Below are 14,124 nucleotides of genomic sequence, written 5' to 3'. Positions count from 1 at the left end.
ACACAGGCTAAGATTTTGTCTTATTCATTTTATTAACCTGGGGACAATGGTGGTTGCTCTCAGATTCATTTAATTGATCGATAGTCCCTAGCAGATCCCTAATTTCCAATCCCACTTGCCAAAAAGTACTGTACGTGCCACACCATAGGAAGATCCAAACCATCCATTTGATGGGCACACCATAAGAAGAGGAACACACTTTGGAAAACCAAGAAGAAGAAACTTGTTTTCGCTTTACCACAAAGCCCTCCTAAAGCCCCAAGAGGAAACCCCTCTTTTCTTGTCTAAACCTTTTCTCCTCTCAAATCTCTCACTCTTCTCCTTTTTTAAACCCTATTTATCTTTTGTCTTTAAAAAACCATATGAGAGAGGCAACGAAAACATCCCATTTAAAAGACCAAGAGATACCGACTTCGAAAAAAGAAATAAAAAAATGGTGCTCATGCGTCACCATTTTAACAATCTCCACCTTGATGCACAATCACCAGCGTGCCAACCCTTCCTTCTTGAGACTGGGAGAAGATAAACTTCAATATAACTTCTCTCCTTGAACCATCTTTATGAGCATATCCACCACATTCTCTTTGGTTCACACCTTCAACAAATAGATCCTTCCATCTTTAATGACTTCCTAAATGTAGTGATATTGAACCGATATATATGTGGTCCTTTGTGAAAAATTGAATTCTTGGCCAAATAAATGATACTCATGTTATCACAAAATAAATCCATAGGTTTTAACTTAATGCCTCGATAGTGGATAATGCAACCGTTGGTTGCAGCTTTGACATCTAATTAATAGGACCATTCCCAAACCTAAATATATAACCCGTAGTAGATCTTTCTTTGTCCATATCATTAGCATAACTTGTATCAACAAAATCATGCAACGGATTCGAATCCTTTCCATATATCATAACATAATCAGTAGTACTTCTTAGGTAGCGAAGCACCAATTTGGCGGCCTCCGAATGTGCTTTACCTGGATTCGCCATAAACCGGATTAAAACTCCAACCGCATAAGCAATGTTCGGCCTAGTTCATATCACGATAAACATCAAGCTCCCAACAATGCTAGCATATGGGACTCGATCCATTTTCTTCTTCTCCTCTTCCGATTTTGGGAATTGATCGGAACATATCTTAAAGTGAGCCGCTGATGATGGCTTTATCGGCTTAGATTTGCTTATCCCAAACCTTTCAAGCCCCTTTTTTACAAACATATTTTGTGAAAGCAACAAAGTTCCATTCTTTTTATCCTTGGAACTTTGTTGCTTTCACAAAAGATGTTTATAAAAAAGGTGCTTGAATGGTTTGGAATGAGCAAGTCTAAGCAGATAAAGACACATTAGCAGCTTACTTTAAGTTATGTTCCAATCAGTGCCCAAAATCAGAAGAGGATGTGAAGAAAATGGATCGAATCCCATATGCTACCCTTGTCGGGAGCTTGATGTTTTCCATGGTATATACTAGGCCAAAAATTACTTACGCGGTTGGAGTTTTAAGCCGGTTTATGGGGAATCTGGGTAAAGCGCATTCAGAAGCCGTCATTGTTAGGGTGTGTGCCCTAATCAAAATCCAGTTGTTGTAATGTTGCAACTATTATTTATTGTTACATGACATCTATTGGGTATTTGTTGGAGTGAATCGTGAGAATATGCCTGGCAACAATATATTATTAACTTATATGCCCAATTGTTTAAGGGTGGAGACACAATTCTCTTCCATGAATGCAACCCAAGCATGAGACTGGTCAACCCATGGAGCCTTAGGTTTTAGATGTTAGAAACCCTTAAAAGATAGATAAATCATTAACCTAATGTGCTTCTAGGCACACCTTTATCCTTAGGTAGCATCGTAGGATAGGTCATGCACATTGAGATTATGTGGTGGGGAGATATGATCTTCAGGTTCTTTGCAGACCTAGAATGTTCTTGGTTGGGGTTGAGATTGGACATCTCGTACCTGTACACAACTAGAATCGAACCTGCCTCCATATACGCATTGGGGTGGCCTATCTAGGTCACTGGGGTAGTTGATTCTAAGTAGGTGGAATGGGCGAAATGATTGGATCACACACTGAACGGATGGCTTTGTAGAATAACCTGTGGACAAGGAATTGGATAAGGTTATTCTGTCAGACAGGACCCTTGGATATGTCCTTAGACCTGAGGGATATTTTTAGTCTGTGGGCACACCTTATGGCTTTGGTCTATCTAACAGTAGTCCCCGGTCCGGGGTTACCAGCGGGTAGTGCTGGGTCATGGGGTAAACCCGTGGGGTCAATAGTGATGCCCATCATGGAATCCTCCACCCCTCCCATAGAGGAAAATCATTTGCAATTTCGATCTCAGCTAGGCCATTAAATAATGACTGGCCAATCCGTTTGATAAATTGTTTATCAAAGTTTTTCAAAAACATTGATTGTTTCAAAAGGGAGTTGCAAATGCATTTGCGGGCCCAAGCTTGATAGATAGAAAGGTATACCATTGAGTGAGCCCATGGGGTAATTGATGTCCACCCTCCACAAGACCCAACTCGGTAAATGAAGGATTGGAGGAAGGACTACACATTGGATGTGATTTGGGTAATTTGATCTAATGGTCTTCTTCAGGGTAACGTCATGGTGGGGTTCACTTGCCTAATGCTATCGTAGTTGGACTACATTGCGTGAGATCACAGTAGGGCCCATTGTGGACCCTGTGAGAATGATCATTGGATCCCTGGGCCGATCACACTCACAACTCGCTAGACCCTTATGGATTGTTGGACAATATGGGTTTCAGATTTGATCGTATGTGTGATATGGATTGGATCCACTATATGTGATACAGGGAGGAAGAGCACCATACATAGGGTGCACACACATGTATTAAAGATGAGATACACCATATTATGGTGTGCACATGTCTTAATTAACATGTGCTTATTAAATGCTCAAATCCTATTGGATAAGAGTTATGAGAGATCCTATTGGTTGATTTATTCTAATTTCCTATTGGTGGAAATTTAAAAAGGAAAAGAGAGAATTTGAGTTGGAGAAGGTTTCCTATTTCTAAAAGTCCCATTGGTTATTGGTAACATTCAATAAGAAAAAATCATTTTGAGTATCCATGTGTTTTACATGTTTAAGAAACAAAGAGTTTTAATTGAATTTAGTTTCCAAAATCAAGGGGACACATACAAGGGAACGAATTGCTAGAGGGAACTCTATAAACGGAGGGGATGGGTGGACAATTTGGATTACTTGCACAATTTGGAAAGCCATATGCAAAATTCGTCCAGCCCATCTCCCCTCCCAATTTCATTTTTCTCCTTTCTTTTTCCCGCTTCTAGTTTTGTTTCTAGTTCTTTAGAAGAACTTGAAAGCCTTATTGGTTTTAGTTTGGGAGAGGATTCCAAGTTCTCTCCTATTTCTCCTTCAACCGCACGGTTTGAGAAGCCACTACTTCGACTTCCGGACCAGCTTGGGTTTCAGAAACGTCGGGTACCTAATGGGGAGTAGATCAAGCAGAGATTGGCAGTATCGGTCAACCAATTGGTAAATGTCCTTAACCATCCGAATTTCAATTCATAAACATTGATTAATCTAGCAACTAAGATCTTGGTTCAGTTGGTGGATCGAAAAGTTTTTGTTTTTAGCTCAATCTTGTTTCTGCCGTGCATATTGATTCCACTGCCGAGTTTCAGTCAAATGAGCGCTTTTCTATGTGAGAGGTACTAGTGATTATGCTATCACATATGAGAAGGATTCGAAGTCGTTGCATGGTTTTTTTTATGCAAGTTATGCTAATGTTATGGACAAAGGAAGATCTATTATGGGTAATGTATTCGAGTTTAGGAATGGTCTTATTAGTTTGATGTCAAACTTGCTACCAACGGTTGCATTATCCTGTACCGAGCCCGAATACATGGCGGCAATGGAATCTTGCAAGGAATCTGAAAATAAATATGTGTAGGCCTAGGTGATTGCAACCCAAAGGGGAAGCGAATTAGATTTATAAAATTGTGCCCTTTTAAAGGATTGATTAAGAAATTAAATCAAAGAAAATTTTAACAATAAACACAAAGAACTTAAAATCAATGCACAAGTAAAGTAAAGGAGATAAGGGAAGGAGTACAATGAGATTTAATAGGGGTTCGGTTTAAAACCCCAGACCTACATCTCCACCACAACTGTTGATGGTCACTAAAATCTGTTCTTAACGGTGAAGATCAAACCAATACAACGAGGTTGCTCTGCGCCTCAACACTTGTCGACGGAGACGGATCTATGTCTCCCAACACTCACCTTCGGAGAAGGCTCTGCATCTCTGATTACTTGCCAAATATAAGATTAAAAGAATGAAGGAATGCATTGTTCAAAGGCAATTACACAAGATGCTCTCATAAAGATATACAATTTTAAGCCTTGAATCCAATCCCTCATAAGATTTCTCGAAGAGAGGCACAAGGAGTGACTTTTCACTCAAGAGATGCTTTAAGTGTATATTAGAGCTTGTTGATTTTGTCTAAGTGGTTTGAGAACCCTTTTATAGCCAAAAACCCAAAAACTAGCCATTTGGGACACCCCCAACGGCTCTGTAATGGATAGTTTAAACTAGCCGTTAGGCTATTTAAAATACTTGCAAAGTCACTCACGGTGGACCGCCAGAGGCTCTCTCATGTTTTTTAAGGGAAAAATACAGACACACCCCCTTTAGTTTCTAACACATTCAATTCTAACCCTGACTTTCAAAACGTGACAAGTACACCCCCTGAAGTTGTTTTAACGTGACGGAGTAGATGGCGAGGTAGAAATGACCAAAATGCCCTCGTCTTCCCCAACTGAAAATTAAGGTTTTCAGACTTCAAAACTGAAATTAGGGTTACTTAAAAACTGAAATTAGGGTTTGATTCAAACCCTTGTTTATTTATCAACATAAACCCTCGATTTAGGAGTTTTATTTATCTTCATTCGCACCATTATCATGAATTGCACATAAACCCTAATATTTTAGGGCTTTTTTTGTTTTATTTTTTTTCTTGAAATGTGGCTTTGATGTAGCCATGGGTGGGGTTTCATTGTTTGTGGTGGAGGTGACGGCGGTGGCCGGAGGTGTCGGCGGTGGCCGAAGGTGGCGACGGCAGCAGTGGAAAATGGCGTAACCCTAATCCCTCTGCAAATGAGGGTATTTCTGGCGTCAAAATATTAACCATGGTTAGTTTTAGTCTTTCTATCAGGTTAAACCGACGGACAGTTGAAGGAGGGGGTGTACTTGTCACAAATTGAAACCTCAGGGGGTGTACTTGTCACGTTTTGAAAGTCAGGGTTAGAGTTGTCAGAAACAAGAGGGGGTGTAAATGTATTTTTTTCCTTTTTTTTATATCAGAATGGCACCGGTCGACCGACCATGTCTCGATCGACCGTCCCCCCCTGAATTTTGGCCATTTCATATTTTCCTATTGTTTTGCCTTGGGAACTTGGTCCGCTTGATTTTCTTCATTCCATTAGCTTACTTGGGGTATTTTAACCCTCTTTTGATGCCTTGTTTGGATCCTAAGTGTGGGATTGGATTTTACATTCTATTTGACACAAGACTTGACTTTTGATCTTCTTCAAATTGTGTCTTCTAGTCCCTTTCAACTTCGTGGATCTCCTCTTGCTTTGACTTTGAACCTTGACGAACCTTCAACTTAAATAACAAACACAATTAGTACATATAATCATTTGTGTTTTGAATCATCATAAAATAGAAGATAGCCAAGGGTTGAACAATTAGGCTTACATCTCCCCCCTTTTTTGATGACATCATACAAGGGATTTTCCAATAAAATATGTTTTGAAGTAAATGATATGCCAACTTAGAACTTTAAAACATAACACCAAATTTCTTTCCTCCTTTGTCATCCACATAAAGAAGAGATGAGAGCATATCAAAATATCAAGGGGTTTTGAAATATTAATACATAAGTTTTAGGTTCGCCTTAGTCAAATAGAATTTAAAACTACAACTCCCTCTTTTTTTATTTAGAAATTCAATATAAGAGGGGGTTTTCAAAAAGAAATTGCCAAGGACTCTAGAATTTTCATTTTAAGTTCAACCTTCGGCTTAACTCATCATCTCAAAATGATTTTCAACATTCATTTTCAAATTGTAAAGATTTTTCAATTTTTAGCTCCAGCCCCTAAATCTGAGTAAAAACTCAAACAATGATTCATGTTGGAGCTTTTAGAACCCAAGTTTTATTGGGTCCATTCCTTCTAACCCATTTAGAATATCGATTTCTATGCTCACATTGAAATTTATAATGTCCATAAGATCCACAATAGTGACATCTTATGGATGGGTTAGCATGCCTTCTAGATGCAAAATATGTTCTATAGTAAGTTGTGCATCTAGATCTTTTAAGAATAATGTCTACAATTCTATCCCCATTAATAAACCTATTTAGACATATTCTCAACTTTTCATTTTCTCTTTTAAGATCTTGAATTTGGTTTAAAAAATCATTAATTTCTTCTTGATTTTCCCTGTTTGAGTATTTATTAATTTTCATGATCACTTTTTAATTCAACAATTTGATAAGAAAATTCAAGCATTAATCCCTCATTTTCTTCCTTGAGGGTTTCATTTTCTTTCTTCAAATATTCAAGTTCTTTACTAAAATCATTTTTGGAAGAAGGTTCAAACTTTTGATCTTCTTCAAAATATTATGATGAAGACCTTGTTTATGTCTTGTGATAAGTGAATCCTTTTGAATATCCTGACTATGTCTATTGGTATATTTTGATCTCAGTTACTTGTGTTTGATCATGCTGCTTGTAAAATCTCCACTGTGAACTTTTGAAATACGCGACCATGCTTCTTGTTGCATATTTCAGTTCCAGCTTCATTTTTAGTCTAGGTATGTGATTTGATCTTGTTTGGTTCGTATCTTGGGAAAATGATTCTCTGATTACTCATTCTATGCCTATTTTACTTCACATTGCTCCTTGCCTCCTATTTCGGCTTTTATAATTGTGGCCATGCTTCTCATTTCAGTTTCGGTTTCTACATGCAAATTTTGTATGTTCTATTTTGGCTCTTATCCATTTGTGGTAATATGAATCCCTGATTATTTACCTTGTGTTAAGCATATTTTGTGTGGCTCAAAATTACTTGTGTTGAACCATCAGAATGTGTAGTGTATCCCTCACTCTAAGTTTCGGCTTCACTTTGACTTTCTGTTGCAGCCTTCTGTTTCCCTACCATGCTAGACCCAGCTAGAGTAATGCTTGTTTACTATCTGAGCGTTAGCTCACTCGTAGTTTAAAATTTTCAGATATTGAAATTGGACTTGTGCAAAGATCTGGAGTGGGAGCGTACCCTCGTTTTATTTGGTCAGAGGACTAGTAATTTGCACTTGAGCGTGTATACATCTTTTAATAGTATTGATGGATATCGATGTTTTAGTTTGAGAGAGAGAGAGAGAGAGAGAGAGAGAGAGAGAGAATTCATGAAAAACAAGACTGTATATTCAATCAATCGCTTGATTGTCCCATTGACATTCTCAAACTGTATTATTATTACGATTTTAAGAAATGCAAACACCAAGTTTGCTTATTCAAATACACTATTGTAGTTAATGCATGGGATCCTTGTCGGTAGTTATCTAGTTTTTGGGCCCGAACTGTGCCTGAAGAAAATCAACTACTTTCTTGTCAAGTTGGAAGGCCTTGGCGAGAACATCATCGGAGATGGGCAGGTTTGATCCGAAGACGGCATTAGCTATGGTGATCACACCTGGGTTCTGACTTGCCAGAGCGGCAATGGCCACCGCATTGGTCTGTCCAACATTGAATTGGAAGTGAATGAGACCTATTGGAAACACAAACACATCACCCTTATTGAGGACCTTTGATATGAGCCGATTTTCGCCATTTGCAAGGTTAGAGGTGACGAAACCAACGAGGAGGGTGCCCTCTTGAACTACAATCATCTCAGTGCCCCTTGGGTGTGTGTGGGGAGGGTTTAGTCCATAGGGTGCAAAGTCTATGCGAGCCATGGAGATGCCAAGAGTGTTGAGTCCTGGTATTTGGACCACGTTCACTGCGGTCACATTGGACCCAACTCGGTTATTTGTGTTGCGTGGCATGTCAAGCCCTGGGAAGAAGAAATCGCTTGCTTGAGCGAGCATTGGGTCCTTGCAAACCACGCCATTGACTAACACTGAGAAGGAAAAACATCAAAAAAGATCAGCCAATAAAAACAAACATAACCCATGCACGTAGGGCCGGTGTCCACACGCAGAGTAAATGCAATAACAATATTTCTCAAGTCATCTAGCCAAACCCCACAATACCTACCAAAAATGGAATTGAGTTTGCACAAACACGTGATTATCATGATACTAATGGAAGTTAAATTGAGAAATAAAAAAAAAGCATTTGTACCTGGAGACATATTGTCAGCAACACAAAAGTCCTGTAGAGGACTGGGATCAGCGGCAAAGGTAAGAGAAGATGCCAAGGAAAGGAGTACAAGTACAAGGAGGGGAGTAGCCTTCTCCATTTTATCAATCTAAAGAAGAGTATTGGGTGCAAGTGTTTTGACGGTGTGGAAGAAGCTTAGAAAGGGTGCATATTTATAGCAGAGAGAGAGAGAGAGATAGAATGAGAGATGCATGGCTTAGGGGTCATGTGATTTCATGGAAATGGTCTTGTTACTACCAAATCAATACACGGTTTAACAACTACGCTATCTAATCTAATTTTTTATCCAAGTAGATCTTTTCCAGCAAAGAATAGAAGCAATCATCGGACTTGTTTTTCTGTGTAAATTTTGTTTTTAATATTTTGAAATGGTAAGATCTAAATTAATAAGTGGAGCGAGCCCCACGAGCTGGTCGTAAGTATACAAAGAAAAATAAAAAACGACATATTATGCAGGAAGAAAACCAAAGATCCAATTCACTCCATCTCTCGCAAAACCGTCCGCTACACTATTAGCCGAGGGATGGACATGCTGAAATCAAACTGGGTGATCTCCCACACGGCCTCAAACAATGCCTACCCTATTTATACCATGTATATATTCCCAAAATACTTACCCATTTGATTGCTAATTTGCAGACCTTTTTTTAAGGTTGGCCAATACCACTCTAATTAGGAAATTGATTTTTCCCGACCCCTCTTCAGCATTTCCTTCTCCTTTTGTTAATCTTTTCTTAAGAATGGCTACATTTCCACCTTTTGTTTGCCTTTCTCTGAAAATAGTCATTTCCAAGAAAGCACAAACAAAAGGATGGATATGCTGAGGAATGAGGTAGAAATTAAAATTTCACTTGTAATTATTAAAAAAACTTATGGCATCTCTAAAATTTTTTATTTTAGTTACTTCGTTACTAAAGATTCTTTGCGAAATCTTAGTTAGATTGTAAATAAAATAATAAATATATTTTAAACTCCTTTTACCATTTGGTTGTTTTTCAAATATGCAATTTGAGAAAAAAAAATGGCGTCGATTTTCTATCGTTGAAGTTGTTGATCTGGTGGACCCCAACTCACACCGAAAGGCCATCCATCATCTACGCTAAAACTATGGTAGGATGATCCTAACCCACTGATGGCAAATTTTTCAAAAAACGTCTTAAAGAATTTAAAAACGATTTTTTCAATAACTTAATATCATAAATTTTGGGGGCAACTAAGACGCCCTTATCTATATATTTGTACCAATATGGCTCCAATAGTATATCTACTACTACCTAATACATCTTTTTTCCCAACTTGACTTTCATTAGGTTGGATAATTTAATTAAGGGAAAATTACAGATACACCCCCTCAAATATGGTAAAATTCCACTTCTAACCCCGTGGTATCAAAGGTACCAAAGACACCCCCTTAGTTTTCAATAATGCTTGTTATATGACGGGGTGTACAGGAACGAATAAATTGTTAGGGGGTGTCTTTGATGGATTTTGAACTATAGGGTGAAAAGTAGGGGATCTACTTAAAAATGTCAGAAAGTTGAGGGGTTGCCTTTGGTACCTTCGATACCACGGGGTTAGAAGTGGAATTTCGCCCTAGTTGAGGGGGTGTATCCTGTATTTTTCCCTTTAATTAATGCCCTATTTATCTGAAAAAGGGCTCCACTTATTGAGCGGGAAAGGCATACTCTATATGTAGCTAATCCAAGGGGTTTATTCCATATATAAATTAGAGAAATGATAATGGGAATGGCTGCCTTGCAAAAACCAGCTAAAGGTCGCTCCACATTGGTCCATCCCAACAAAAATCATTTGAAAGAGCACAGGAAAATATGAAAATGGCACGGACAGATATTAAATTAATGGAAAAAGAAATCCACCTTGATCAGAAGTCCCAATAGGAGCGCCCATGCAGATGGTTTTTTGCAAGGGCACCATTCATTTTAGCATTTTCGTCTTGAAATTATATATGAAAGGAGGCCAATCCAAAGAATTGCTTATCCAAGGATGTGTATCCTCCAACGACAGAGAACAATGCAGTTCCATGCCACGTCCAGTTTTATACATTTTCAAAGTTTCTGTTCGCACTAATTATTGATTTGTTGAGCTGAGTATACGTCATTTCACTAAACTAGATGACGAGGTAGTTGTGAACTTGTGATGTGGAAAACCCCCTTGCGAGATTGTTAGATGAAGTAATTAAAAACTTGTGGGGCCCACCTAATTCAAGTCTATCGTATAGTCATCTAGAAAGCATACAAAACTCCTTTTGCATGTTAATTTATTTTTAGGGCGCTGATATTTTCGCCCTTGACCGCCCCCTTGGAGGCTAGTTTCCCTCTTGACAGCCCACTATGATCCAAACCATCCATTTGATGGCCCACAACATAAATAGGTTGCACCCCAAAATATTATAGATCGGAGGTTTGAGATCATCCTGTGGAAATGATTTTGGGGGAACAACCTATTTACGTTGCGGCCCATCAAATGAATGGCTTGGATCATCCTATTGTGTGGACTGTACAGTTCATTTTGAAAAATATAAGTGGGGCCTACAATTAGGGGTGAGCATTATTCGGTTAAAACCGAATACCCGAACCGAATTGGTCGGTTCGGTTCGGTTTTGGTTTTTTTTTTGGAAATTCGGTTTCGGTTTCGGTTTTCTAAAAAGAAAAATCGGTTAACCGAATAACCAAAATTATGGATGAAAACCATTTTTTTTCCAAAAAAAAGTGCTATATGTGCACTCCGTAGGATGATTAAAACCGTCCATTTGATTGATCCCAACTTAATTAGGTTGTGCTCAAAAAATCATTTTGATCGGATGATCCTAGCCCTCCGATCCAAACCGAGATTTTAATTTTTCCCCTCTATTTCTCCCACAATTCGGTTATTCGGTTATAACTGAATAACCGAATTTTTATTCGGTTCGGTTTTGGCGAATTTCGGTTCGGTTTCGGTTACCGAAATTTGGTAACTGAAATTATTTCGGTTACCAAATTTCGGTCTATTCGGTTCGATTAAAACCGAATAACCACCCCTACCTACAATTGGGCCTTAATGTTACTGTAACAGCTGAACCATAGGATGATCCAAACCATCTATTCGATGGCCCACAACTTAAATAGGTTTCACTCCAGAATATCATTTTCAAAATATCATTTTCAAAGGATGATCGCAACCCTCAAATCTATAGAGGTTTCTCTTTAGATCAGAGGGCTAGGATCATTCTTTGGAAATAATATTTCGCGGTGCAACCTATTTACGTTGTGGGCCATCGAATGGATGGTTTGGATCATCCTATGGAGGGACCTACCTTCCTCACAAATTAAAACAAATTAATTATTGGGCCCACCAACAGTTCATGCACGTTGGAGAGAGAGAGACACCGGATTGGAGTAGTGTTGTATCGGTAAAAAGTAGATAGGAAACATGCTTTATGGATTGGCCGCGAGATACAAAGTCAAAGTCTTATTGAAAGGCTATTTCGTGTGTGTTAAATACATTCAGCAATATAATGAAGTTCTTTTGTGTTCTGTTCTCTTCTGTGTTTCTGTATTACTTGTTCTTTAAATTCTACAAAGTGGTATCAGAGCAGAAAGGCTGGGGACAATTTCGAAAGAAGACCGGCATGGGTTCGGTAAGTTGGCAATATGGCAGGCAATACCAATTCTTCAAGTTTTCAGCAAAACGTTCCTTTGTTTAAAGGTGCTAATTTTCAGTTTTGGTCTACTATGATGAAGACATTGTTTATGTCACGTGATATATGAATCCTTTTGAATATCCCGACTTTGTTCATTCGTATATTTTGATCTTAGTTACTTGTGTTTGATCATGCTTGTAAATCTCCACTGTAAACTTTTGAAATACGCGACCATGCTTCTCGTTGCATGTTTCAGTTTCAGCTACATTTTTAGTCTCGGGATGTGATTTGATCCTGTTTGGTTCGTATCTTGGCAAAAAGATTCTCTGATTACTCATTCTATGCCTATTTTACTTCACATTGCTCCTTGCCTTCTATTTCGGTTCTTATTATTGTGGCCATGCTTCAGATTTCAGTTTCGGTTTCTACATGTAAATTTTGTATGTTCTATTTTGGCTCTTATCGATTTGTGGTAATATGAATCCTTGATTATTTACCTTGTCTTAAGTATACTTTGTGTGGTTCCAAATCACTTGTGATGAACCCTATGTGAATTTCTTTGCGATGAACTATAAAAGATAACCATCAGAATGTGTAGTGTATCCCTCGCTTTAAGTTTGGGCTTCACTTTGACTTTCTGTTTCCCATCAGTGGGTTAGGATCATCCTGTTGCAGACTTCATGATCGGTGTGTGTGTGTGTGTGAGAGAGAGAGAGAGAGAGAGAGAGACGAATTCATGAAAAACAAGATTGCATAGTAAATCAATCCCTTGATTTCCCCAGTGACATACTCAGACTGTATTATTATTACTATTTTAAGAAATGCAAACATCAAGTTTGCTTATTCAAATAGACACTACGGTAGTTAATGCATGGGATCCTTGTCGGTAGTTATCTAGTTTTTGGGCCCGAACTGTGCCTGAAGAAAATCAACTACTTTCTTGTCAAGTTGGAAGGCCTTGGCGAGAACATCATCGGAGATGGGCAGGTTTGATCCGAAGATGGCATTAGCTATGGTGATCACACCTGGGTTCTGACTTGCCAGAGCGGCAATGGCCACCGCATTGGTCTGTCCAACATTGAATTGGAAGTGAATGAGACCTATTGGAAACACAAACACATCACCCTTATTGAGGACCTTTGATATGAGCCGATTTTCGCCATTTGCAAGGTTAGAGGTGACGAAACCAACGAGGAGGGTGCCCTCTTGAACTACAATCATCTCAGTGCCCCTTGGGTGTGTGTGGGGAGGGTTTAGTCCATAGGGTGCAAAGTCTATGCGAGCCATGGAGATGCCAAGAGTGTTGAGTCCTGGTATTTGGACCACGTTCACTGCGGTCACATTGGACCCAACTCGGTTATTTGTGTTGCGTGGCATGTCAAGCCCTGGGAAGAAGAAATCGCTTGCTTGAGCGAGCATTGGGTCCTTGCAAACCACGCCATTGACTAACACTGAGAAGGAAAAACATCAAAAAAAGATCAGCCAATAAAAAAAAAACATAACCCATGCACGTAGGGCCGGTGTCCACACGCAGAGTAAATGCAATAACAATATTTCTCAAGTCATCTAGCCAAACCCCACAATACCTACCAAAAATGGAATTGAGTTTGCACAAACACGTGATTATCATGATACTAATGGAAGTTAAATTGAGAAATTTGTACCTGGAGACATATTGTCAGCAACACAAAAGTCCTGTAGAGGACTGGGATCAGCGGCAAAGGTAAGAGAAGATGCCAAGGAAAGGAGTACAAGTACAAGGAGGGGAGTAGCCTTCTCCATTTTATCAATCTAAAGAGGAGTATTGGGTGCGAGTGTTTTGATGGTGTGGAAGAAGCTTAGAATGGGTGCATATTTATAGGCAGAGAGGGAGAGAGAAATAGATGCATGGCTTAAGGGTCATGTGATTTCATGGAAATGGTCTTGTTACAACTTAATCAATATATGGTTTAACAACTACGCTATCTAATCTATTTTTTTCATCCAAGTAGATCTTTGCCCGCAAAGAATAGAAGCAGTCGTCAGACTC

The 14,124-nt window shown here is 38.9% G+C and overlaps 2 protein-coding genes across 2 annotated transcripts; both read right to left on the bottom strand.

Moving 5' to 3' along the window:
• Positions 1-7,635: 7,635 nt before the first annotated feature.
• On the bottom strand, positions 7,636-8,534 carry LOC143883196 (germin-like protein 8-2). The gene is made up of 3 exons (XM_077386546.1): positions 8,417-8,534; positions 7,929-8,192; positions 7,636-7,841 (listed from the first exon to the last, which is right to left on the bottom strand). Exons 1-3 carry the CDS (start codon positions 8,532-8,534, stop codon positions 7,636-7,638), a joined length of 588 nt encoding a protein of 195 aa, XP_077242661.1.
• Positions 8,535-12,989: 4,455 nt separating this feature from the next.
• LOC143883195 (germin-like protein 8-2) lies at positions 12,990-13,877 on the bottom strand. Its single transcript, XM_077386544.1, has 2 exons — positions 13,760-13,877; positions 12,990-13,546 (listed from the first exon to the last, which is right to left on the bottom strand). The coding sequence occupies exons 1-2, from the start codon at positions 13,875-13,877 to the stop codon at positions 12,990-12,992; spliced, it is 675 nt and encodes a 224-aa protein (XP_077242659.1).
• Positions 13,878-14,124: the final 247 nt, after the last annotated feature.

This window comes from Tasmannia lanceolata, unplaced genomic scaffold, assembly GCF_043159265.1.
Source record: "Tasmannia lanceolata isolate RefF3 unplaced genomic scaffold, GAP_Taslan_0.1 ptg000008l, whole genome shotgun sequence".
In the NCBI taxonomy this organism is placed as follows: Eukaryota; Viridiplantae; Streptophyta; class Magnoliopsida; order Canellales; family Winteraceae; genus Tasmannia; species Tasmannia lanceolata.
This window is presented reverse-complemented; position numbering and strand designations above follow the sequence as displayed.